This window comes from Trachemys scripta, chromosome 15 (assembly GCF_013100865.1).
Source record: "Trachemys scripta elegans isolate TJP31775 chromosome 15, CAS_Tse_1.0, whole genome shotgun sequence".
NCBI lineage: Eukaryota > Metazoa > Chordata > Testudines > Emydidae > Trachemys > Trachemys scripta.
The window spans coordinates 31,677,910-31,705,247 of NC_048312.1; the positions used below are offsets into that span (position 1 = coordinate 31,677,910).

Below are 27,338 nucleotides of genomic sequence, written 5' to 3' on the forward strand. Positions count from 1 at the left end.
CCATAATTGGTTACTGACCAGGCACCGAACTACGATCTTTTTGTTTTGCCTTTTTAAAAAGGCAGTCAGAACTATATTCCTCCCGGATAGAAGCATGAACCACCTCCATCCATAGTGAGCCCAACACCACCTTCCCCCCGGCTTTCAGCAGCCCTGAGCACAGGTCCCTCTCCTACGGCATAGGTCACATTGGTCTAGTGCATCCAGCTCACTACCGTGCTGCTCTACTTTCTCAGCCACACATGACCAGCTGAAGAGCGATTGGCCATCAGTAACTGCTGGCTTCCATGGGCCTGGAGTGCTGCCAGCCACCTGTTGGGCTCTGGCCATGCCCATTTTCTACAACAATATAATCTGCTCTTATCCACCCCTTTGTGGGCTGGGAGTATGGAGGATGTCATAGGTTGTCCTTGACCCGATGTAATGGGCATGAAAAGACAAGTCTCTTTTCTCATGCTGCCACCTCTAAGAAATGAAGAGCTGTTTTCTTTCATATAAAAATAAGACTTAGAGGATATGGCTAGTTTTGTTTTTCTTAAGATGTCTGAGCAATAGATACAGATGATTTTAAAAAGCTCAGAATTTACTATTGAACAATGAAGATCTCCTGAAGCACCAGACAACAACTGACTGAAGGATCCAATGACACAGACAGATATGCCCTCCTGGAAGTACACAGTTGGCTCAAATATGGTCTTTTCAACATAGAGCTTAAAGTGCTTGCATATAGTTAGCCCCAAAGTCTTTTGAGCCATGTGCAGGAGTGCTACAGAGTTGGGTAGGTCTCAATATACAGGACATCCACAACTAAAAAATGAAGAGTCACTACTGAGATTCCCCACTGAGATTAGAATTTTATTAAAACAAGTCACATACTGTACAGTATGATCAGAAACAATCTTAGAGCCTCTCTTTATCAAAACCAGCAGCAAAGTACAGTTATTCCAAAGAAGGATAAAATCCAAAAACAATCACTGCAGGAGATTCTTACATGTACATTTCACAGAGAAGGAGCAAGGGGTTTATTATACTAAATAAAGGAGTTCTCAATTACAAAAAAGATTAAGTGAAATGGCTAACATTTTAGTCAGGCAGGTGATATTCCCTGTGTCATAACAAACCGGGCTGCAAAATGAAGATGGATTTTTAATGTCCAATCTGGACAAGATCTCAACTGAAATGCTGCCACTGCTGCTGTAGGGAATTAAATGAAAATAGTGATAATTAAGAACAGCATTCTAGCAAAGTGTCACAAGAGCTGTGAAATTACATGCAAGGTCACAACGTTTACACGGCTTTGTCTGGGTGATATGAATTCTCTCCAGCCCTGTAACGGTCTGATTTTTGGATACAGGACTAAGGACTAAAATACAGTCAATAGCTCCAAAGTGGGGATTAGTAAAGTATCACAGGTTGATGTTTCATCTTGTCACAGTGTCCCCAGAAGCTGCAGGATTCTAGTTGTTGGGTTCACACAAATGGCAGAGCATCCGACAGTTGTAGGCACCCTGACTCCTACTTCTTTCTGCCTCCTCTTTCTTTGAGTGCCAAGTGAATCACAGAACCACTTATCATGTTGTAGTAAGCCAGAGAGTTGGAGTCCTTGATGAAAATGCCCTGCAAGAAACAACAGGAGGTCTCAGTGCTCCCTCCAGAAAGATTCAACAGTCTGGGCAATCAGGAAGTTCACTACTAAACTAGGAGGGACCCAGGGTGGTTCGGTGTACAGAGGAGGGACCCCAGTCTCCCAGAGAGAAAGATGATGTGGAGGAGCTGGGTAATAAGAGTTAGGCTTCAGTGCTGTCACAGTATTTACACATTGCAGCCAGAGTGCAGAGACAAGTGTTTACTCTTTTTCAGGATGAAGTTTAACAGACTTAGGTTTTGCCCAAAAGTGAATTCTTTGAAAGATTAGAGCAGAAATATCACTGTTTTTTAAGAAGCTAGATATTGTGTGAGAGAGAAAGAATACATATCTGTCATTATAAAAGAAAGACATTTTTGTTTTATTTCCCCCTCTTTTTTAAATAGCTTTACAGCTTTGGCAGGAAAGGCTGAAATTTGGCAGGGATATGTTCCTTTTGGTGTTCTAGCAAAAGTCACTCTAGAGTTGGCTGGGTTACGATGGCTTTAAAATCCTACTGCATGCATGATTGTACTTTGTAGTAGCAGTGCTTTTTTTCCCCCTCTCTTTCTTTCCTTTTTTTTTTTTTTTTTTTTTAAAACTTCTCAATATTTTGATGTTCTACACATACATGTGCAGGAGTTGTGGAATTTTCATGGGCAAAACCTGTAAATCAACATGTATATGGTCTTTGGAGTAAAGATTAGAAAGCAGAGGGAGACAGTCTCATTCAGTGCACACAAGAATACACTCAAAGCAGCAGGGCTCTGAAGAAGCTACTTCAGTGGTACAGTGTTCATCCCCAATACACACAGAGGGCTCAAATCAGCTTAGTTACACCAGTGTAAATTCACTGGAAGCCCATTGGCTTCAACAGATTTATACTGCAGTGGTGACAAGAGCGAATCCACAGAATCACTCTCATTCACTGTCTGCCATCCAGCCTGTGCACTGAATGGGGAAGGGCCTCTGCACAAACTGTGTGTGATGTAATTAAAGACTGCCCTGTACTGCATGCACACAAGAGGCAGAGTGAGGCAGCTCTCAGGGCCTTGTAATTTTTTTTTACTGTACGGAAAAAGTGCAGGTAAGTGGCAAGGCAGCATTTGAAGGGTTAACACTGTCACATACTCACCTCATACTGCAGCTTCTGTTTCCCTGCTGGCATCCCTGTGGCCTCGTGGATCTTAACCTTTATAACAGAGACCTAAAAACAAGCACAGAGAGCTCAGTCCCTCCAGCGCCCAGGGCAGTGCAGGGCACGGCACAAGTGGCCAGCTCCACCCACTTCCGTCCCCCATGAACTGTACACAGTTGCAATCTGGGGAGAGTCCAGAGTTTACAGCCTCAGCCAGGCAGTTTAGATGCTGTCCTGCCAGCAATCACACAGCAATGGAATAGCAGGAGTTAAGGCAGGTTAACAAGTCACGTACCTGATCGGAGAGTGGAAGGGTGAACACCAGCACCTGGCCATTCAGTTTCCATTCAGTCTTGTCCTGCATGTTGGGAACCTGAACTTTAACTGTGACTGGACCCTAGGAAAAGAATTAAATGTAGTTACACACACAGATGGTCCTTAATGCATACAGACAGATGTGGGCTCAAGAGGCAACCACTTTGCTGTTCCTTTGGGTGCCACCAACTTGCACCTTTCAATTCCCTGTTACTAGGGAGTCAACATTAATGTGTTTTATTTGCTTCATTACTCTTACTTGCCAAGTCATTTTGTCAAAAGTCAGTTAAGAGTTCTGGCTGCCCCCCCTCACCCCCCAATTAGTCCTTATTAACTTCTGGCTGTTCATTAGGTGGTTTGACTCTAGTGACATGGGGAACACTACCAAGATCCTTCTACAATCAGCATTAACTGTACTGTATGCATGCATACAGCACTTACCACAAAGGGCCCCTATTGTGCTGTACAAGTACAGGACAGTAATATTCACTACCCTGAAGAATTTACAACTCAGTTTCAGAGAAGATGCAGTGAGTGACAGACATGGGGAAGGAATTATAAGTCAGTTTAATATCCAAGTCACCCTTGATCTGGGGACACTTCCTTGTAGGGAAATGGACACATTTTAACAGGTCTTTACCATGCGTGTGTTAACTGGAGAACTACTAAAAGCTACTCTGCATACTTTGACTTTCCCATGCTACCCTCCTCTCCAAGAGAGGAAGTCTTAAGTTTGTGTATACAGTCATAACTTTCCAGGTAAATTTAAATTAACTCAATTGCTCTAGGGAGAGTGACAGGAAGGAGCTACTTCAGAGATGCAGAGTCAATTTCTCATGGGGCACTTGGGCCTGCCAGCTGCCCTCCTGAATGTCCGTCCATTGATTCAGGTACCATTTTAGAGGAGATGGCCTCTTTCAGGGAGAGACTGAATACTCCAGTGTGGTCAGGAGTTCCCAGCACTGCACAACAAGCTGTTGGACTGTGATGCTACTCAAATTATATACCTTGTTCCTGCGCAGGAACTCCTCCTCTGGCATCAGGCTGTCCTCACTTTTCGGTTTCTTAGACACAGGTTCATCCTCCATGGGTGGTGGGGGGTGAGGAGGCATTGGTGCTGGGGCAGGGACTGGAGCCACAGGAGGGGCTGGGACAAATGCTGAAATAGGAGGGGAAAAACAGCTACATATACACCTACACATGACATTCAACAACAGTTCCCTTAACATGTTTCTGCAGTAGGCTGGCACAGACCCTAAAGGAAACACCACTAGACAAGGAGGAAATAACATATGATGCTACTAAAGGCCTTCCCATGTGGGGAAAAGATGGGGGGAGCCAATAAACGGCACATGATATTTTTGTGGCTCATGTGGTCCCAGTCAGCGCACACATCTCAAATGTAGTTGTTTGAAAGGTACTCTGGTATGTTATTACAGTAATTAGAGTGTTGTAGCTGTGTCAGTCCAAGGATATTCAAGAGAGAAGGTGGGTAAGAGAATATCTTGTATTGGACCAACTTCAGTTGGTGAGAGAGACGAGCTTATACAGAGCTCTTTTTTTGGTCTGACCTAAAGAAAAGCTCTGTGTAAGCTTGACAGCTCGTCTCTCTCACCAACAGAAGTTGGCCCAATACAAGATATTACCTCCCCCACCTTGCTTGCAGTAAGAGGCAGTTACAGCAGCCATTATTTACTCAGCAATAGCTCAGCCACAGGGTTGGAAGTTAGAACTGATTTTAATGACAAGAAATGTGAGCCAGGCCCTTAGGTCTTTCTGACTCATTCAGAAAGCACCATAGAGCTTTAATTTTCACTGGGATGGCCCACCAGAGAGGGAGAGGAGGGATAGTCATATAAGCATCTTCCAGGAGCAATTACGTTGAAAAATGATTCAACTCACTGACCTGTTGGTACTATCATGGGAGGCGGGCGAGGAGCCATCATGGGGGGACCAGATGGCGGCATCGGGACAACATTGATGCGCGGGGCATGTATTATTGGTGGCATGGGGGCTGCGATGACAGAGCCTGGGGGTATACGGACCACAGAAGTCATAGGGGGACGAGGCATGACAGGAACTGCAGAAACAACAGTGGTGCGAACAGGAGGCGGCATCTAGAAAGAAGACATTTATTACCAGGTGCAGCTCCAGGGGATTCAGTCTCTTATACTGTTCACAAGGGCTGATCAACAGCTGCCGAGGGTCACATTCTGAATCTTTTGGCTGGTCACATTTAGGAATATAAGCTTAGGTGGTTGGGGGTATGTGTACTTCTAGTTGCTACTGCCGTTCTTCCAAATTCCCAGGAAGTTTGGGATTGGGTGTAAAAGCCTCAGTAGTAGCAAAAAAGTCAGTAGTTACTTTCCCCCCCATCCTCAGGAGCCACATTGCACAGCCATAAAACAAGAGTAGCCTCAGAGACAGAAGCTCTTTGAACAGAGCCACATGAGCAGAATGCTGTCGACCTCAAACATTAGAACAACTTCAGTGGGGCTGACCGAGTGAGCTGCACACTGTTATTACCATTTCTCGTGCCTACGCCTCTGCCTAGGATTGCTACTTTCACTTCGCACCTTGGCTTTCACCCTTTAATCTAGTTCACCTTCCTGTCTCTCTGAGCGCTTCCCCAGCTCACATTTCCTTCCTCTCTGATTTGTCACGGTCTGAATTTCTCTCCTCTCTAGTTCATCATCATCTCTTTACAATACCTCAGCTGCTGGAAAACTCTTTCATAACGTATTTTCCATTTCTAATATATTTTAAACTTACTTCTAGGATCAATGTTATCATTTACAGCTAATTTGGCAAAGTGATCTCTTAATTTGCTAATCCCATTTCCAAGCAGCACCCTACCATGACCCATTTCAGCAGCAGTAAAACCTACTTCCAATTCAGCATCAAAGCAGCTGTTTGTCCTTGGCAATAAGAATGCTTACCGATGGAGGGCGTGGCACAGATGTGATTGGGGGAGCATTAGATGGGGGATTCGATGCTGCAGAGGGAGGTGGTGGCTGGGGCATCTCATTGGGCTTGCTGGGACCAATCTTCTCCTTGCTGTCATCTTCTGGCACCAGCCCTTTGGCCTTATGGATAGCCTCAATTTGCTCTTGCAGGGTGATATTGGCCTGAGCAGCCTGCTGTGTGCGGGCCATGCTGCCAGAGTGGCCATCCCAGGTCACCTGGAAAAAGATAATCAGAAGAACATAGACTGTCAAAACTCTGATCAGATTAGCAGATAAGTGAGGGCTGCTGTTTCACAGCAAGAACAAGGCCCTGGAGACTCCCATTCCTACAGGTTAAGGACAGCAGATGGCGAGGTTACAGCAGGATTTGCACCGCACCTTTTCCTCTGGTTTCTGGATCTCCTCTTCTCCAATCTTTTTACCGATAGCAGTCTCTTCCACACCAAAGATATCGGTACGACGCTCAGCCAGCTGTTTCAAGCTGCTCTCAATATCCAAACCTGCAGACAGGCAGAGACAGGAAAAAAGATGTTAGACATTTTCTCTCATATGACAAAACAGAACAAGATGACTCAGAGTCCTGCTTAATTCTCTAATCCAGTGGTTCTCAACTTATTTACCACTGTGGATCTCATATGCAGCTCTGTGTGTGTTATGTGGGCCGCATCCACACAATATATATACTGCCTGTATGGCCCAGAGAATGTCACATGGGCCGCATTTGTGTGCTTATGGGCTGCAAGCGGACCACAGCCGCGGTTGAGAACCACTGCTCTAATCCCTTGTTTCACAGAATATTTTTGGTACCAATGGGTCCAATACCACTGTTACTAAAGAATGAACTTCAGTTAATATGGTGGGTGCAGAACAATGTTTACAGGAAAGCTTCAGTGTTCTTGATGGCTACCAGAATATGTATACTAAATGAGCACAGTACACAAATCAGCATTTCAAGATATGTCAAAGTCCCCATTGATACAGATTAGTTTGACATGATTAAATTAGATTTAAACTATACACTGCGTTTTTAAATGAGTATCTCTTGGAGCCTTGTGAGAGGCAGACTAACCTGGGGCATAGACCTCGTCATCACTCTGTTTCTCACGGATAGACCGATCCCGCTGCTCCAGCCAGCGGGGATCCAGAAGGCCGATTCGCATGTGTTCTTGCATTTTACTTGCAGGTATCTTCTCTCCAGTGATGGGAGACACAAGATATTCATCTGGGGCTGGTGCCGGTGGTAATGGCTTGGAGGCTGAAGGAACAAAACCACATTGTTAAAAATGCCTAACTTGACTGCACATCTTAGAAGCAAGGTCTTGTGTGACTATTCAGTAAGAAATTAAATTGCTCATTGTCACCAAACTCTAGTTTACCTTTGGGATCATAGTCTTTCCGCACAATGACCTGATCTGGAGTTGGAGGAAGAGGTGGTGGCATCGGGGTCTCTGGAGGAGGTGGAACTTTCTGATTCTCATCTTCGTCATCTGAGCCCTTACATTAAAACAATGCTTACAAGTTATTAACAGCAGATCAAATATCTTAGAACACAGAATATGCAGCAACAGCACTGAAAGTCATAAAGGGCAAAAAAAAAAAATCTATGCATCGAGTGAACAGGGCTTATGCAGTCACTCCACGACTGAAACAATCTTGGCTCTAGAGTACAGATTACAGAAGTGAAAAAGGCTTTCTTCTTTGCATACCTAAGCATCTCATTTTTCATTTGTTGACAGTTTCTCCATGGGAAACCTCAAGCCACTTGAAATATCTTTATTAGCAGGTTGTATCATGGGACCCCACCTCATTCCAAAAAATGGAAGTGTCAGAACACCACACTTAGGGTTACCATACGTCTGGATTTTCCCGGACATGTCCGGCTTTTTGGTGCTCAAATCCCCATCCGGGGGGAATTGCTAAAAAGCTGAACATGTCCGGGAAAATGCCGGCATCCCTGCCCCAGTCCCCTGCTTACCTGAGCGGCTCAGGCCGCGAGCTGCAGGCGGATTTCCCGCTGCGGTGGCAGCTGCTGCTGCTCCCTCCAGACACCTCAGCTCTGTGTAGCTGAAGAGCAGAGCTGCCCGAGCGCTACTGGCTTCACGGTTTGCCGGGCAGCCCCCAGCCCTCCAGACCCTGCGCCCTCAGCCGGGCGCTTCCCCTCCTGGGCTCCGGATGCGCTGGGGACGTGCCTGGCCCAGGGCGCAGGGTCTAGAGGCTGCCCAGCAAACCGGGCAGCCCTTTTCGCGTGGCTGGGAGGGAGGAGGAGGGGGAAATGCAGGGTGCTCAGGGGAGGGGGCGGGGTTGGGGAGGGGCCAGGGCAGGGCCAGGGCCCCGTGGAGTGTCCTCTTTTTAAAAACCTTTAATATGGTAACCCTAAACACACTCCAATCAAGCAACTTGCACTATGTATCTACAGAGATTTTTAAAATAGCAGAAAGGGTGCCAGCACTAGTGTTGCTGTAATTTAAAGAGTGGAGAGTCTAATTATTTCCCAAAAAAGAGGGAACCAGGTACCCCATTTCTCTCTAAAATAACTGCATCTCTCATCTTTAGTTCTGGCACCAGGGGGGCTATGGTTTACCAAAGCTAGGGCCCTACCAAATTCAGGGTCCATTTTGGTCAATTTATGGTCATAGGATTTTTAAAAAATCATAAATTTCATGATTTCAGCTATTTAAATCTGAAATTTCACAGTGTTGTAATTGTGTGGGTCTTGACAAAAAGGAGTTGTGGGGTGGGTGGGTCACAAGGTTATTGTAGAGGGGGTTGCAGTACTGCTAACCTTACTTCTGAGCTGCTGCTGGCGCAGCTTTCAGAGCTGGGCAACGGCGGCTGCTGGCCAGGATCCCAGCTCTGAAGGCAGAGTCACCACCAGCAGCGGTGCAGAAGTAAGATGGCATGGTATAGTATTGCCACCCTTACTTCTACACCGCTGCTGGTGAGGCACTGCCTTCAGAGCTGGGTGCCCGGCCAACAGCCACTGCTCTCTGGCTGCCCAGCTCTGATGGCAGTGCAAAAGTAAGAGTGGCAATACTGCGACACCTCTAAAATAATCTTGTGATCCTCTCTGCAGATCCCTTTTGGGTCAGGACCCCCAATTTGAGAAACGCTGGTCTCCCCCATGAAATCTGTATAGTATAGGGTAAAAGCACACAAACAACCAGATTTCACGGGGGGAGACCCAATTTCACAGTCCCTGATGCATTTTTCATGACTGTGAATTTGGTAGGGCCCCAACCATAGCCCTTTCTCATCTCTTCTCCTGTAAGGCAGCTAGTTTGACAACAACTAACATCTCAGGGGCCTCTGAATGCGTCAACTGTACAATGAAAAGTGATCTATTTAATAGGACAATCTTTTAGGTTCTCTCTACAGCAACATTCCTGGAATTCTCTCATGGAGTTTGTACTTTGTTAGAGAACATGCAAACACAGCCCTCCTCATTGGTTCAATGGATGAGAAGGGTTTCTGGCCAACAGATTAATGGGCCAAGATTGTTATCCCTAAAAATGAGCTCAGTCATTGAACACCAAGAAGCACAGGGATACTATGAAGTGAGAGCTTGCAGAGCCCCATATGCCACATTAAAGTCCTATCAATGAAAGTACCCTTTATCACACCAGCTACTTACCTCATCCATATCCTGCACTTGCGTGTCTTGATCTAGTTGAGATGGGGTCTCCTCCGTCTTCTCTTGCTTTTCATCTTCTTCATCTGACTCCACCTCCATCTCTACTTCCTCACTTTCACCAAACTTCTCATAGCGCTCCTGGATCAGTATGCGAGCCCCCAGCTCCTCAGGAGTGGTGGGAGGAGGGAAATTCCCTGCAACAAAGAAAAGCAGCAAACATGAGGGCTTCTTTAGTACTAGTCATTGCTCAAAATGCAGACACAGGTACCAGTCCCCTTTAATGAAACTAACTTGGGGGATGGGGGAAATCAGACTGTTGTATTGATGGGCTCACGGGAGCAAAGGCACATAGAAGGGAAAGGCTAGGAATAAGACTGGTCTGAACACTAACATGAAGATATGTGATGACACAAACTGAAGGCAACAAAGAAAGGGAAGCAGCTACCACAATGGGGTGCTAATGCAGCAACGGAGTTTGGGGGTCTTGGTTTTCAGTGGAACAGTTGATAACACCGGAAGCTGCTAGTCACAAAGAAAGTAGTACCAATTAAGCATCAGTGACATCACTAACTGCAGAAGAAACAGGACCTGAACTCAGCAGATACAAAGTTTTTCATAAAATGGACATCATCTGCTTCTACCTTGCACCCATCTAATATTTTTTACTTACCGCATTTTCCAGCAGCTCTCAAGAGGCATGTATCATCCCCACTAAACACAGAACCTGAGTCACACAGCCAGTTATGTCACTTAGTTTTCCTACCTTGCTCATTGGGCTGGAAGTCCACTGTTTCCACAACTACAAAGTCATGCCAATCAATCTGGGCATAAGCAACACGTTCCTTCTCCTTCTCCTCCTCTTCCTTCTTTCTCTCTCGTTCCTGGAACTTGGCCCACTCCACCCTGTAGCACACCTGCACAAGGAGGCATAAAGCACTGAGTCACAGAAGTGGGAAGCATGTCACAGTATACAAAGGAGAACCCATTAGGAACCATAAAACAAGTCACAACCCTCAAAAGTGTTCACCTCTATTCTCCAAAATATGTAAGACCCAACATAATCAGTGCCTCCAGGGCAGCCACAAGGGCAAGCCTTGGAAGTCAGTTAATTCAAAATTTAGAAATTGAGTTTGATCCTGCATCAACCTGGAAAAACTCCCACTGCCTTCAAGAAGTGGTTTGCTTGAGTGTGGGCTGCAGGTTCAGCACTGTGCGGATATCAAACTTTTTCCAAAACACAGATCTCAAATCCTGACAGATTAACACCTGGAACTGTTTGACATGCATGCAGTCATGTTCCAAACTGCAAATATAGTCTGCTAGAGGAAAACCTTAATTTTTAAAGATCTGAGGTACTGTATATTAAGAAACCTACAAATAGACTTGCCTATGAGTAGCAACTGAGATCTTAGATTGTAAGCTCTTTGGGATGGGAAAATGCTTTATGCAGTAAAGCTTCACCCAGGAGTAATATCTTCATGAATTCTGCACCACTGCACAATGCAGAATTTTACAGAAATTAATGTTGTGCATGCAGAATTTCCTTCTCCCCCGCCCCCACAGAAATGGGCTGCAGAGATGTTGGACACCAGTGGGGGCAGCTGGACCTGGCAGAGCCCAACTTGCAAATGGAAGACAAGGCTGGGGGAATGGGGAAGGAACTGGAGGATTCCCAGCATGCTCTGAAGGAAGGAGATGGCAGCATGCAGGAAATTTTGTGCAAATCCGGGACCCAGCATCAGACTGTTTCTCCCTCTGGATCTCTAGGCTCTAGGAGGGTAGGGGGTGAGAGTATCTGGGCCAGCAGGGGGGGCCCCACAGCTGGCCTCTAGGGGGAGGAAGGGTAGAGGTTGTGAGTATCTGGTTCTCTGGGCCGGGGAGGTGGAAATAGAGGGCATAAGTGTCTGAGCCAGGGCACCCCCTGGCTGAGCTCTAGGGAGGTGGGGGCGGAGAAAGAGGAACTGGGTTGTCATAGGGGTATCTTTTACTCTTTACTCCTGGGGGAATTTGTGTTGATGTATTGTTACAGACATACTTGCTCACAGGTATTTTGAAATAATTTATCAAAATAATTGAAACTCATGTGATTATATAGTGTTATTTTTACAAATAAAATTTGTAGAATTTTAAAATATTGTGCGCAGAATTTTAATTTTTTTGGTGCAGAATTCCCAACAGGACTAAGATATAAAGCCTGCTACACAAGTGGTTGATCAGATCAGCTTATTTTCCCATGCTTGGAAAACTGTTTGAAATGCCCTGTTCCCACACTTTGTTCTCGTTGTGCTTACACGTGATGTCAATAATTAGAAAGATGCTGAGCTCAAAACCAGAAATAATTCAGAACAAGACTGAAATGCTTCAGTCGTTTTGTGGAAATTAGTCACAAGTTACCTGATCCAGGACTTCTCTAGGGTTTTCAGCCTCCTTCTTGAGTTTGATAAGTAAGCCTTTAGGTGGGATCAAGATCTGAAACACATTATCAGGAGATCACTGATGACTATCATATAAATTGGTTCATAATTAAGGAAGCTGTCCTAATTATCTTGTTTCTACACCAGACAAAAATGAATCTTATGACTGGATCCCCTGAAGCTAAGCTCCATTTCTCCTGTTACCCTATTTTTAGCTATCACCAATACTCAGGTATAGTATTCTCTCACACTGCCATTTCACCTGTTTCTCTTGCTATAAAGGAACAACTTTTATCTGCATTACAGTAGCACTCAGAACATCTAAATCAAGTTTGGGGTCTCAATGTTAGGCACCATATACGTTTTTCTGACAATGAGCAAAACATTCTCTCCCTGTACACAAAGACAGGCATTTAAAAGAGGACAGCTAGAAGTTTTTCTTTCTTTCTAGACTGGTTATTTCATAATGCTGAAATAATGCTTTCAGAAGAAGAAAGAGAAGCCCAGAGAGTACCTTGGTGTACTGCTCAACCAGTTTGGTGAAGTAGTTAAAAAGGCTATGCTGTGGGCGCAGGAAGTCAAACTGGTAATTCCTCTGCTCTTTCTGCATTAGCTGAGTCAGGAACTGCCGGCCATTCCGAGCTACAAACTGTGCGGTCAGCTTCACCACATCCAAGTCGAAGGCTGAGATTGAGGGAGGATCTGCGATGAACTCAAACTCTGGAGGTGGCTCCTTTGGAACGACTGTCTCCTGGATCACCTGAGCCTGTACCTACAGAGGGGAATTCGGACAGCTCACTAATTTCAACTATGAAAGCCATTATTCACTCCTCCTAAGTAACTGTTTGGGAAGGCCAGTGGCTTTCATTAATTGGAGGGAAAAAATGACTAAAACATAACTGCAAGGAAGGGAAAGGTATTAACATCATATAGTTCATGAGTGAGTCATTTAAATAGGTCCACTGCAAAAAGACGACAAAAGTTTACTCAGACATAAAACATAGCTGGAAGCAGAAATGGGATGTAGCTATAATCTCCTAACAGACATAACCACAAAACATCTGATCACTAACTGTATAGAGTACGCAAAGCAGGTAGGTTCAGCGAGTGGCCTCTTGCTAGCTAATGCATACCTGACCTACGTCCCTACTATGTGAGATTATCTCAAAGCATGGAGTACAAAATGTTGCTGAGACGCCAACATAACTGGAGAAAACAGTCTTGGAATAAACTCCTTGGAATTAACAATGCTTACAAGCCCAGCAAAATCTTGCACTGTATGCAGGCTGCTGTCAAGCAATTTACTTCTGGCAGGATATTCCAGATATATACAAGACTAGCGATCACATGAATATCTGATCAGGAACATTCTTAGTCAAACCAGCATTCAATTGTGATCAATACCTGCAGCAAATTACCTTTCTTTGAGATACAAGCAGGCTTCTCAGCTTTGTCAAGTTTCAGGGCATATGAACCCTGGGCACCGAGGGGCATACCTATGTGCACCAAAAGGAAGAGGCCTGGGCACTCATAGAATTCAAAGTCTCTCAGTGTTGATTTCCATTGTGAAGACGTGAACACACAGATCAAACCCACAGCTTGTCTGAGCAAGGAGGTTGAAAGACCAAGATCAGAACTGACACCCTACGAGCCAACTCCCAGCTAACAATAGACACAAACAATTTACCTTCTGGGGAAGCTGTTGCTGAGCACTTTGCTGCTGTTGCATGACCTTGGGGATGGCAGCCGAGGGCTCCTGTGCCTTACCCTCTTTGAACTCACTGACTTTGTGCCGGTAGTATGCATGGTAGGGATCGTTGGGATTCAAGAAATTGAACTTGGGGTTATTTATTTCATTCTGACGGATTCGAGCTTCAAACTCTGGGCCATTTCTGAGGCAAAAAAAGGTGAGTTGAGAAGAGTCAGCATCAACACAAAAAGTAATGTTGGTGCACCAACTTCCCTCTTCCCTTCTGAGTGATCCACCATAAAAACAATTATACAAACTGCTAAAGCACCCTTAGCAAATTTTACTCACCAGCTTACCTTGAAGGTGTAATTTTTGACAGAGAAGTAGAATCTTGTTTTTGTCTACCATCCTCCTTGTGGCAAAGACAAGTAAGTAGATTTTGCACCTCAACTGGTAAACTTTCATTAGGATTTTGCAAGGCCGCACAAAAACATTCCCCAGCCCCACTAAATGAACAGCACATTCTGATGCCAATTAACATGGAGATCTGCTCGTTTCTGGATCAGTGCAGTGAGTGGCATTCCCAAGAGGGCTTTAAAATCCCATTAAATGAGAGCCCAATGTAGTTTTACTTACCTGGCTACAAAGCTGGCAGTCTTGTCCACAATATTCCTGACTTCTGGAGGAGGGTAAATAATTCCCACAACGGGTTTGGCTGGTGCCGCTTCCTCTTTTGGCTCATCTTCTGGCTGCAGTAAGAACAAATGAGAGGTTTTTTACAGTCTTACCATATTTCCACCTCATTTAACCAGAACAATAGTCCTGCCATCCAACACATAGCGGTTACATGGAGATAAGATGATGAGGTATGGAAGCATCTCTCTTCACTGTAGAATTTGCAATCAGCATGTCAGGATATTAAATTATAGCAAACAAGACCCAAGCTGGTGATAACAGAAAGGGAGATTTTCATCATCTGTTAATCAGGTTCTGAGACAAATCACAGCAATCTGGATCAACAGGTTTCCCTTTGCTGTTGGAGCTTGGGAGACAGAGACGAATCAGCCGTGTCAAGTAGTAGTCCAAGCCACTGGACTGTGATTCAGGAGATTGGGTTCTATTCCCAGCTCTATATTGGCCTGCTGGGCGACCTTGGGCAAATCACCTCAACTCCCGATGCCGCAGTTTCTCCATTTATAAAATAGGATAATGATACTTACCTCCTTTGAAAGCACATTGCCATCTGCCAATGGAAAGCTCTATAGAACAGCAAGGTATTATTAAAAGCCTGAAAGGATCAAATGCTAGATTGTCAAATGCTTTGCTGAACAAACTCAGGTTACTGATAAAGTGATTTTTCCTTTTTGCTCCTACTCATTGAACAATCTGAACCATTAGGCTCTAAGTAACAGCATCAACTGGTTCCCCTGCTCTTTACCAAGCAACAATACTGAGCACCAACCTACCTAGGACATCTGCTGCAGAGGATAACACATCAAGGAAACAGCGACTCAAGACGTATATGAAAGGCCACCAGGTGGCAGCCTTAAACAATCCTCACTGAAGGGAGAAGTCCCAACATCATATACAGAATACAGGACTTTGACCATCTAGCTAGGGCAGATCTGGAAGCTTTGAAACTTTTTTGGAGACACTTTCAAGATCCCAAATAAGGAGCTAAAATCTGATGAATTCCATGTAAATGAGACTTAAGAGTTTTGACCCTCTCCAAACTGTGCCAAAAGTCCTTCTGTAAGAAAGCTTGTAAGTCAATTTCCTGACTGAGATGAAAGAAAGACCTTAACTTGAGCACCACCCCTGGAACTCTTCCTGAGAGCTGCTTTAACCTTGTTGAAGACCAGAAGCAGTCATTTACTGGAGTGGACAGACCTCTCTCCAATATGCCTGAACAAAGGGAAAATTGCCATAGAAAAGCTGTTTTGGAAAAGTGAAGTGTAGAGGGAGAGTGGTCAGACTCAAAAGGGAGGAACAAGGAGACTTAAAAATATGAGTACTCTAGACTACAGAGGGACTGCGGGGTGAAAATGGTTTCAGATGGATAGAGCCTAAATAGAACATATGATACAGGAATAAGACTCTCATATAAACCTTCTCTTTCCTTCCTGTTGCCCTGAGAACAAGAATTTGACCGTAGAATGCTCAAGCCAACAACCCAAAATGCAACTCTAACTCAATCTTACAGGTCTTTCAAGGAAATGAGCCCCATGTTCAGAGAAATGTATGTGTCCAAACAGCACTGAGAGAGCTGCCCACAGCCTATAAAGGGTGTGAAGAAAACTGGATGTCTACTAGACACTAGTCATCCCAGGGACAAAACCTGGTAATCCTGTATCACAATGGATGTGCCACTTAGTCTCCAAAATGCTAAGGAAAGGTGGAGGGAGAGAAAGAATTCTGAGGCAGAAGGAATGGGGGCAACTAGACAGATGATTTTAAGCTCCTGGTTAGGAGCAGGAAGTTGGAACATAAAGTCTCGCAAAGTCACATTGGAGTGGTGAGTTTAACAAGTATTCCATCTTCTCTTTTTAATCTTCTGAAGGATCCCTGAGATGAGGGAAAGGGCAGAAATCCATATTTCAAGCTCCCTGCCCATCTCATACAGACAGCATCCACTGCATGCGCCCATGGCTTCTTGAACCTGCTAAACAATTTGGTAACTTTCTAATTTATTTGAGTGTCAAAAGAATCTACTTCTGGCATCCCCCAGTCTTGAAGACCTGTGGCCTTGAAAGTCATCTTTGTGTGTTCTTGACTGGGCAACCTTCCTTTCTGCTATGCTAATGACAGCTTCCAGGTGACAAATATATCAAGAAGGAGCTCGAGAACTTTCTTCCATGTTTGTCACAAATTCCAGGTTAGAAAAGGAACCAAATGACCTGGGCCACTGCATCTCAACTGGATGCATTGTAGGGAACTACTTGGATTTTGCTTTTGCTGCTACTTTTACGGTCTTTGTGAGTAATCTTAGTGCTAAGGTATTGAGCCTTGCTGTAACAGGATGTAACAGACCCTTCTGCCTTGAAGGAGAGAGGATTCCAAGCCTTGGACTTCTTCATTTGGATTAAAAGAAAAGCAAGAGAGGCCATCGCAACTGCATCACCATGAGCCTTTCACTGAAAGAATTCTGGCTCATACACAAATGCAGCATTTTTTGCTTGCCTAGCTGATTGACTGCCTCATAAGGAGTTGCAGGTGTCTGTTGGGAGCTTAGACACAAGATGAATTTAAGAACGTGGGGACCAGTTGTCTGTAGAGGGAGTGCAAATGGGCAGGCAGGGAAAAACATTCTTAAGAGCAACCAATCAATGTTTTCCAAAATCGACCAAAGTGAAACTCCTTAGTCCACACTGTCAACTGTGCAGGAGCAGAAAGCACCAAACAGAATTTTACCAACCTAGAAAAATAAAACCTTTACAATGAGAATTAAGCTTAAGTAGTTTGAGCCAAAAAGATTTTTTTTCCAGAACTGTAAGCACCAGAATGAATTTCTCTCTCCCTTCAGTCAACCATAAGGCACTGCGATGTTTGCAGATCCTCTCTTCTGAATATCAAATCATTCTACACTGTGTGCAGCCATATCTAGTTGCCACAAGCTAAGCAAAGAGAGGACAGATCAGTACTTGGATAGGAGATTCTGTAGGTGATATTCTCCCTCTTCCTCCAGTACAGAGCCAACATCCCAAGGAATTATAAGCTTTTCATAAATCCTGATTTCCTGTCAAATTCCAATTTGGATACTAATTCTGTTCCCCGTTCCTCCTTCAATTTCCAGTGGATAAACGATTCTTCTTCACATTCTGTCCTGAACTAGCATCAAGTAGGGTTGCAGTGAGCTGTTCAACAGCTTCCGCCTTCAGGGGTTACATTTTAGTGGTGGGTGAAGCAATTCCCTATTTAGTTTGCCAAGCACTGAGAGAAACCTTGAGATAACTCACTTCACACAATGCTGAAATGCAGCCAGTTCGAAGGTAGTAATAATAATAGCTACCTCATATAATGGTTTTCATGAGTAGATCTCAAAGCACTTTACAAAGGAGGTTGGTATCATTACCCCCTTTTACAAATAGAGAAACTGAGGCATAGGGCAGGGAAGTGACTTGCTCAAGGTCACCCAGCAAGCCAGGAATAGAATCCAAGTCTCCTGACCCAGTGCTGTAGACTCGAGGCCACAATGCCTCTCTAGAAGAAGACAGTAGCTTTTTAACAGAGCACAGCAAAGCTAGACAAAAGTTTAAGACAAGAAATAAGGAAGATGATGTGCACTAAAACGCCACAAAGAACTCGGGGAGCTGGGACATCGAGACAGAAATGGCAGTGATCCAGGACACAGGACTCAAGCAAAGGGAGCCCGGGAGCTTTTAATACCCACAAGTGAGGCAGTGCCTGAGTTTTATTCATGCCCTGCCCCAGGAGCACAGCACCCCCTAGGTTTCTTTGTTGAGAGAGAAATTAGCACCCCCCCCCAGAGTCTTGCAACACTCCCTGCAGCACACCTCAGCACAGCTCCCCCTAGCAGAGCACTGGAACAAAAAACTTAATTGGCTTCATCTCTGACCTAATAAATTTATTTAGTTGATGGTATGCTGAGACTGCCTATAATGGCATATAGCCAAAATGCAACTGCTAACAGTAAATATCTCCAATAGCTGGAAATGGGACACTAGATGGGGAGGGCTCTGACTACTACAGAGAATTCTTTCCCAGGTGTCTGGCTGGTGGGTCTTGTCCACATGCTCAGGGTCTCTCAGAGGTCCCAAATGAGTGGGGTGCTTCCCCTGGGGGGGCGGGGGGGGGCACGGGGGAACATTGGAGGAGTGTGTGTGGCAGGGCAAGCCCAGCCCCCATGGGGGGGAAGGAAGGGACTGCCACCCCGCCCCTTCCCGCCCCCAGCCCCGCCCCTAGCCAGGGCTGAAGCTGGGAGCAGAGTTGCACCCGGCCCCCACCGCAGCCCAGCTGTGGTGCTGCTCCTGCCTTGGTCCCTGGGTATGGCTTCGGCCCAAGATCCACCCCCAGCTGTGGCCCCGTTACACCATCCCTGCAGGGGGTGGGGACAACCATCAAAAGCCTGGGCACCACTGGTCTGATTGCCATATTTGGGGTTGTGAAGGAATTTCCTCCCAGGTCAGATTGGCAGTGATCCTGAGGGTTTTCTCACCTCCCTCCACAGCATGGGGCACAGACCTCTTGCAGGTTTAAACTAGTGTAAACGGCGAATTCTCTGTAACTTGACATCTTTAAACCATAATTTGAGGCCTTCAATAACTCAGCCAGAGGTCTATTACAGGAGCGAGTGGGCAAGGTGCTGTGGCCTGCAATGTGCAGGAGATCAGACTCCTTCTGACCTTAAAGTCTGTGAGCTGGCACTGACCGCAGCCCCGCGTGGGGGTTTCCCTGGCGGAGGGAGAGGGGCCAGGCCCTGCGCAGCTTGACAGCCTACTCGGATCACAGATCTCTGGTGCCCAAGGAAACTACGTCTCCCAGCATGCACCGCGCCGCTTTGCCTGTTGGGAGCTGCCTGCTCGGGACCCGGGGGAGCCCGGCTCCGCAATGGTGACCCGGGCCGGCTGTGGTGCGCGGGGCTTCCCACCTCGCCGGGCCCCGGCCCGCCAGAGCCGCCTCCGGACAGCCCAGTACCTGTTTGCCTTCTTGGGGCGCTGGCTGCGCGGGCGGCAGCACCTGGACCGGACCGGCCGGCATGGTGCCTCCTCAGCGGCCCGCTGGAGTCTCTGCTTGACCCGGGGCGGCAAGAACCAAACAGCACAGAGTGACCGACTCCGCCGTGCACAAAATGGCAGCGACTCTTCCCCCCCCCCGAGCTGCGCGCGCAGCACGGTCGGGGTCGCCTACGTCAAAAACACAGGCCAGGCGAGGAAGCGGGTTGTGGCGGCTGCGCGCGCAGCCCAGTTGGAATGTTCTACTCTGGGGACGGAGAGAGGTGTCCGCAGTCCAGGGATACCAGCCGCGTTTGGTACAGTCGTAAAGCATGCGCGCACAACTCCTCGGGCTCGTGTCACTGGGATTGTTCAGTGTATTTCATAGGGGGCGAGGGCGGCAAACTCGGAATGTTCCATTGAGGGAACTGGGAGGTACTCTCGTGACGTTTTATTGTGGGGGAAGGAGCAGGAAGCGCTCCTAACATTCTATTGGGCAGATGGTTCACTTCGCAAAGAGGAGGGCCAGGGCCTGTGCGATTGCCATGGTAACGGGAAGCGCAGGGCAGGCGGTAACGGAGGCACCGAGGCTGCGGGTTCACGCCGAGCCGGCGGCCGCTCGGCAGGTGGTAGGGTGACCAGACAGCAAATGTGAAAAATCGGGACGGGGGAGGGGGGTAATAGAGGCCTATATAAGAAAAAGACCCAAAATCAGGACTGTCCCTATAAAATCGAGACATCTGGTCACCCTAGCAGGTGGGTACCCCGTCCCCGGACCGTCCCGGGGCCCCGTATCCATGGGGTCCCGTCTCCCGGGCCCCGTGTCCATGAGGTCCCCATCCAAGCCCTCTGCCAGGCTTGGGGCATCGGGTGTTTGTCCTTGTCTAGCGTCGTGTAGCTAAGGATCTCGGCGTGTCTCGTGAGCGTTACACGAGCTGCACAGCACCTCTAGCGAGAGGGACGTAGTGAGCGAGGCCTTCCGAGCTACGACTGCGGGTTCCATCTCGTTTTCTCTCTGGCTGTGTGACTGGCTCGGAATCTCAGCTCCCCTTGTCATAATACCGTCCTCTGGTATCTCCCGGGGGGCTGGGCTTAAGTCTGTCATGTTTTTAGAGCACCTTGAGATCCTTGGTTGGAAATGGCTAGAGGCAGGCAAAGTGGAAAAGGCACTGTCAATGCTAGTTGTTGCATGTATCACACACACACCTTACTTGTGTACACGTGTGAAGTGTAATACTTGTCTCTGACATATGTATGCATGCCACTGCTGTTTACTGGATGGAATCAGAACTCCTCACCTGTGTGTGATGCCTGGCACCTTTCTCTCTCCTGTTCTCTGCCTCTGGTAGGTTAGGCTCCTGAGGACTGAAATACTTTTTTCCACCTAGAGTCTTTGGGCTCAATAGAGGGGTAACTGGGTGAACTTTAATAGTTCTCAAAAAGAACAGGAGTACTTGTGGCACCTTAGAGACTAACAAATTTATTAGAGCATAAGCTTTCGTGGACTACAGCCCATTTCTTCGGATGCATATAGCTCTGAGATTCTAGAGGTCAGACTAGGTTTAATGGTCCCTTCTGTCCTTAAACTCTATGGGACTAGTATCATAGGCTCTATACAACTAACACAACTAAAGGGGATTCTGTGATTTGGAACAACAGGAAATGAGTTTTATTCCCGTTGTTGTGAAGTTCCAGTGGCACAGCATGCAGTATAATACAGCTGTGAAGTCTTAGGACTTGTTACAATGCTGTACACGGGGCCATAACTTTTAAGCCCTAGCAGAAGTGACAGCACTTTATTCCATAGTCATGAAGAGCTGAGATGTACAGTAATGAGTCTGACCTGCCTTGATTTTCTTTCCCTAGGGGATCTGCTAGTTAATTTGATGTTCAGTGTTGTTGTCTGCTGCAGATCTATCCATCCTGCCAATGAGGGGTCTTTTCCTATTTGTGGCCTAAAGTCAGCTGACAGAATGGCATACCTGCTGGGCAATCCAAACTGTATGGAGAGCTTGAGGAAGGACATCACCGATCTACAAGGAGCCATCATTGATGTCTTTTCCCGGGCTGGGGCAGTGCGTTATCCCTCCTGGAAGTTTCCCAATAAAGTGTCCTGTGATCTGGATCTGGTGGCTTTGCTGGAGCATTATGACTATGTGGAGAATGACCCTGAATTTACCCAGCATTCCCATGTAATGCTCCTCGAACTGGTGATTGACAGGTGAGAGGATGAATACATCTCAGATCTGTTAAAAGGTTGATCAATGGACATCCCCAATTCCTTTCAGAAATGCCTGTTGGGAAAACACTACATGCATACAGACAACATATCTGTGTTCAGGTCTTTAGAATCACATGCATCTGGAAAACACGGAAGATGTTTCTGTATGCAGCCACTTATCGATGGCTGAGCAGCTGTATTTCTTCTTTGAGAAATGTCTCTGCAGATTCCTACTGATAGGATATCTGCCCCTGGCACCATGAGCATAGATCTGCAGGTGCAGTATATTCAAAGAACTTGAATGGCTTTTAGCTATCTAGCAGCATTTCCCTGAAATTCTCTTCTTGGGCGGGAGGAGGGGGTTGGTAGCAACATATTTTAAGGTTGCCTGACATTTCCCATTTTAAGAGCCAGTTTTTAGTTTCAAAGAGTCCTGTGGCACCTTATAGACTAACAGACGTATTGGAGCATAACAGACGTATTGGATGCATGACGAAGTGGGTATTCACCCACAAAAGCTTATGCTCCAATACATCTGTTCGTCTGTAAGGTGCCACAGGACTCTTTGTTGCTTTTTACAGATCCAGACTAACATGGTTACCCCTCTGATACTTGAGTTTTTAGTTAGTTATAAATTTACCAAATGTTAATGGTTTGAGATGAAATTTCCTATGTTGGATGTCTGCCTCAGGCTAAATCTTTTGGGAAAGTTTCAGCCAAAATGGTTCAGCCATTTCCAAGAATAGGGAAAAATGTGTTGTTTTGGCAAAAACAATTGTTGACCTTTGAGAAATTCTGACATCCCCATACTTTGGAGTAGGGACTTGAAATTTGGCCTGTGTCAGGGAGGTGCCTTTTGCTCTTTATATGAAAATCTGCCCAAATTTGGCTGTTATAAGTCCTTGAAAAATCTCAATTTGCACATGCTCAGTGGAGACTTTTTAGAGTTTAACTAAAATCTCTGAAGATTCCATTCTCACTGAGTACGCTCCAGCTCATCACTGGTTTTGGTGCTGACCAGACTGTGCACGGGTCATATCTACAGAGTGACTGAGCATGCTCCATCCCCTCACAGTTCCCAAGTGTGACTGGACTGTGCATGCCTCATTCAGTGGACAGAATGGACCTGCTCTGGGGATGAATCAGGACTGTATAATGAAGGAGCCTGTTGTCTCATTTGTGGAAGAAGTTGTAAGGTGTTTAGTGAGTGAGGCAGAGGATTGTGGGAAGAGAAAGGAGGGCTTCGTGGTTCAGCGAGTTGAATGCTACCCTGGAGAATTGGATTCTATCCCTCCCTCTCCCACAGAGTTCCTATGCAGTATTGGACAAGTCACTTAAACCAAAGTTTTCACAGGTGGTCCCTAAGTGTGCTCCTCATTTTCGGGGTGCTCAACATGAGAGCCTGGGGCTTGATTTGCATTAGTGCTGAGCATTCCCAGTTGCAACTGACGTCAATGGGAGCTGTGCTTTGAACATCTAAAGTGCTATATAATGGTACGTATTTTGAAAAATCAGGTCGTAGGTGTCTCAAGTTGGGCACTTAAAATTAGTGGATACTTTTGCCCTGTGTCTCAGCTCTGCAGGAGTCTTGTGAAGAAAAGTGAATGTTTGCACAGCAGCTACTGTCATGCTGAGCGTCATAGAAAAGTCTATGAGGAAATTAATAATTCAGTCTTCAGAGCAGGGTTTGAATGATGTGCAGTGAACAAGGCCTGGGCCACACGTTGAACAACAAGGATAAAACAAAATATTGAGTAACAGCTCACCCAGTGAGCACTGTCCATCATGTACACTGAATGAGGCAGAGGTTCTATGGAAAAAATGGCAGGAGATCATGTAATTAAGGACTGTGCATTGGCATAAGGGGGCCAAATTAAGAATATGCAGACAACCTTCATTTTGGCATTTCCTAACTTTTGGGTGCTTGACTTTGCAACCTTGACAATGTTCTTTTATCATATATTTTGTGTGCAAAGTACAGAGGGTTTGTGAGTAGAGATTTGACAGTTGCTTTGTATTTCTAGAACACTTAATTTGTTCAAAATGTTTTACAGCCATGAACTAATTAATCCTCACTTATTGTAGATAAGTGTTGTTATCCCCGCTTTGCCAATTGGGAAACTGAGGCACAAGTGAACTCAGTTGCTCAAGGCCACCCAGTTAGTGAATGGCAGAGCGGGGATTAGAACCACATTTCTTGAGTACCTCATCCACTAGCCTGCATTGACTTTTGGCATATATAGTCATCAATACAGATGTCAGTTTTATATTTTTAATCATGGCTTAATCACTAGGCATTTGGGAAGTGAAGGTGCTTTTTCCATTGGCTTGAAGTAAAATAGTGCTTAATTTTAAAAAAGTAACTCTCAGTGCAGCTTCTCAAGGCTGGGCCCGAGGGGTTGGCCTGTGTGGGAGCTTTGGGGCTTTACCTTTGTGAATCTCCCCTCTAGACAAAACTTTAAAGTTACAAAAACAGAGATAAACCTCCCTCTTAGCACAGGGAAAATTCACAAGCTAAAACGAAAGGTAATCTAACACATTTCCTTGCTATTACTTACTATTTCTGTAATAAAAGATGCTTAGTTCAGATATGGCTTAGGGAGATGTTCTTTCCCTGCCCTGGTTCCTCGCTGACCCGGAGAGAACACAAAGGAACACAAAACAAAAACCTTCCCCCACAGATTTGAAAGTATCTTCTCCCCTTATTGGTCCTTTTGGTCAGGCGCCAACCAGGTTATTTGAGCTTCTTAACCCTTTACAGGGTAAGGAGGGATTTTATGCTACCCTTAGCTCAGGGGTTGGCAACCTACGGCACGTGTGCCAAACATGGCACGCGAGCCGATTCTGAGTGGCACGCTGCCTGCCCGGTGAGAGGAGGAGGAGGGGTGGAGGGGCCGGAAAGCGCCACGCTGGGGGAAGAAGGGGGAGGAGGGAAGCTTGGTCCTGTGGCAGCCAAGCTCCCCCCCCCTCCCCCCCCACAACATGGTGCATTCCGGCCCATTCCTGGCCCCCCGCCCCACTCAGCCCCCCGCCCACCGCTCTCCCCTGCGGGGGCAGGAGGCAGGAAGCTTGGTCCTGTGGCAGCCAAGCTCCCCCCCCATTTCTTCCCACAACATGGTGCATTCCGGCCCATCTCCCTGCCAGCGATGGCCCTTGTGAGGGGGAGCGGAGCCGAGCAGAGTCGAGTGGCAGCGTGCTCCCTGCTCCATAGAGGAGGCAGAGAGAGGTAGGGACGGGCCTTGGGGAAGGGGGTGGAACAGGGCATATCCCTGCCATGAGCCGCTCAGGGCAGGGGGCTGGGAGCACCCCCACGAGCCAAGCACCCCAGCCTTCTGCCCTGCCCCCCCCACCCCTTCCAGCCCTCTGCTCTGATCTCCCCCCAACACCCAGCCTTCTGCCCTGCACCTCCACACACACCCCAGCCCTCTGCCCTGACCTCGAGTCGCCCTGCTCAGCCCTCTGCAGGCCTAGGTGAACAGAACCCCAGGCTGGAAGCGGGCTGAGCAGGCTGGTGGCGTAAGATCAGCATTTTAATTTAATTTTAAAGGAAGCTTCTTAAACATTTTGAAAACCTTGTTTACTTTACATACAACAATAGTTTAGTTATATAATATAGACTTAGAGAGCGAGACCTTCTAAAAAACGTTAACATGTATTACCGGCACGCGAAACCTTAAATTAAAGTGAATAAATGAAGACTTGGCACACCACTTCTGAAAGGTTGCCTAGCCCTGCCTTAGCTGTAAGTTTATGACAAGGCTCATTTGGGATCTCCTTGAATTCACTCACCAGCTGGAAGGCCTAATCACTGGGCCAAAGGGGGACCTACCTCCACGTACCCCATCTACATCCAGTGGCACAGGTTCAAAGCCATGCCCTCTGTGAGAGGACAGTCAGGCCCTGAACATGGAGGAATGTTGCTCCATAGAGTGACCCAAAACTGGAGAGTTGCACAAGTGGTGACCCATGACTGTCCAGCCCCCTGGGGTACAGAGGGTCCCTCTGCCTTGTTTCCACCCCTAAACAGCCTAGGAAGCTGGGGTTTCCCTCTGGGGTATTTTGTGTGCCAAATGCTAACCCTGGGCCACCTCCTTATATCGTTCCTCAACTTGCAGGGTAGTAGTGACCTACAGTAGAAAGCCCGCTCCCAGAGAGAAATTTCATGCAGCTCTAAGCTGTGGTTTGTTTCTGTCAAAAAAGGCTGCTTTTGCTGCTTCAGAGCTTCACAGGCTACATGGAGAATCTCATCAGCAAACAAGCTGTGCCCCCGTCCCAGGCAGTGGGACCCTGCATGTCCATTGGGCTGGCTGTGAGGAAGTACTGGAACAGCACACTGAAACTGGGAGCGCTCCATCAGCAGCTAGTGACTGAGGTAGGATGTGCCCTAGCGATGCTGGGACCTATGTCATATATATACATTTGCTATACTAAACCAGATTGTGGTTGAACCTTCAGTGATCAGATTACACTTTGAAGCATGGCCTTTGATTAACCTCATCTAATCCTCAGAACTAGCTAAAATGATATTAATGGCTGTAAATATTAGCCAGCCCCTTTTAAAATCCAGCTACTGTATTTAGCTCTCTGGCCTGCTGCAGCAGGGAGGTGTGCTGGCTGCCTTCATGCAGTGTGATCAAGTAATGCCTTTTGTTTGAAATTTTTCAAGTGACCCTTTGTTCTCCTATTATGGCGCAAAAAAGGGGCACTGATCATTGTCCCCTTTGCAACCTTAACACTGTTCCTCAGTCACGTTCCCTGGAATAATTCTCTTTCCCAGGATAAATAGTCCCAGTATTTGCCAGACCACCTCCCAAGGGAATCCGGCCAGGTCTCTTTGTAGTCCCACTTTGAACCTATTCAATCTCAGAAAAATGTAGCAAAGGTGAAGCTACCAAACCTGATCGCAGACTCCCACTGACATTCCCTCCAGTGAGGATGTGCCAGGGTTCAGTTAGGCTTTATTGGTGTTGTACTTTTGGTCCTGTCACCAGCAGTGAAGCATAGGGGTCTCTATTGAGTTAGAGGAATTATTTGTTTCCCGTTTCCTGTGTTCCATTTTTAAAAATGGGCACCATTTTACAGGCTTTCCAGACCAATTTTAGAACATCTGTTCTGTGAAGATAGTTGAGAATAACACTGCTCTACAGCCAAAATGCTTCTGAAATAAATGTAGTCAAACTTTATTAATTCTGGGTCACTGAGAACGAAAATGATGCTTAAAATTGTTGATTGGCTCTAGTTTTCAAGATATGCTATTGGGTCAATATATACGACCCTTGACTTGGGAATGGCAGAGGATAAGTGAGTTATAAAGGGAAGGGATCTCAATTTAAACCAGAAATGACTAAAATACATCTTTGACTGGATCTATGAATAAATCTATGACTGGGTTTGGACAGTACTTGCTTTTTAGGCAAAACAATGAATGATGCAATCTGAAGCTGGTATTACATCATACATGATATGAATTGCATCATGTTATTCCTAGAAGTCATGGATGATGCAATCATAACAAAGCTTACATTGCTCTGCTGAACAAACTGCCCTATATCAGCTCTAGAAATCATACAGTGTCGTGCTCTCTTATTTGTCAGTGTTTGATTTTGCAAAGGGACATATTTCTGTTTAGCCAAAGTGAGCAGAGATGCCTCGTACTTGTGTGAACAG

General features: G+C 46.2%; 2 protein-coding genes across 16 annotated transcripts in view; one reads left to right on the top strand and one right to left on the bottom strand.

Annotated features, from left to right (window-relative positions):
* Positions 1-838: 838 nt before the first annotated feature.
* SF3A1 (splicing factor 3a subunit 1) lies at positions 839-19,619 on the bottom strand. The gene is made up of 16 exons (XM_034790926.1): positions 19,434-19,619; positions 14,415-14,527; positions 13,776-13,980; positions 12,603-12,860; positions 12,069-12,143; positions 10,438-10,588; positions 9,675-9,868; positions 7,420-7,537; positions 7,113-7,298; positions 6,422-6,543; positions 6,017-6,259; positions 4,984-5,194; positions 4,085-4,236; positions 3,058-3,159; positions 2,760-2,831; positions 839-1,617 (listed from the first exon to the last, which is right to left on the bottom strand). The coding sequence occupies exons 1-16, from the start codon at positions 19,494-19,496 to the stop codon at positions 1,516-1,518; spliced, it is 2,367 nt and encodes a 788-aa protein (XP_034646817.1). The 5' UTR covers positions 19,497-19,619; the 3' UTR covers positions 839-1,515.
* The window catches only part of CCDC157 (coiled-coil domain containing 157), a 26,779-nt gene continuing 18,993 nt past the window's right edge, over positions 19,553-27,338 (top strand). For 9 of the 15 annotated variants that reach the window (XR_004648238.1, XR_004648239.1, XM_034790914.1 and 6 more), the window contains exons 1-3: positions 19,553-19,763; positions 21,363-21,671; positions 25,872-26,043. Coding sequence is in view for 13 of the 15 variants with exons in the window: in XM_034790914.1 (XP_034646805.1) it covers positions 19,588-19,763; positions 21,363-21,671; positions 25,872-26,043 (657 nt within the window). In the remaining 2 variants the exon portion in view is untranslated. The other 6 variants (XM_034790917.1, XM_034790919.1, XM_034790916.1 and 3 more) reach the window with 6 other exon arrangements.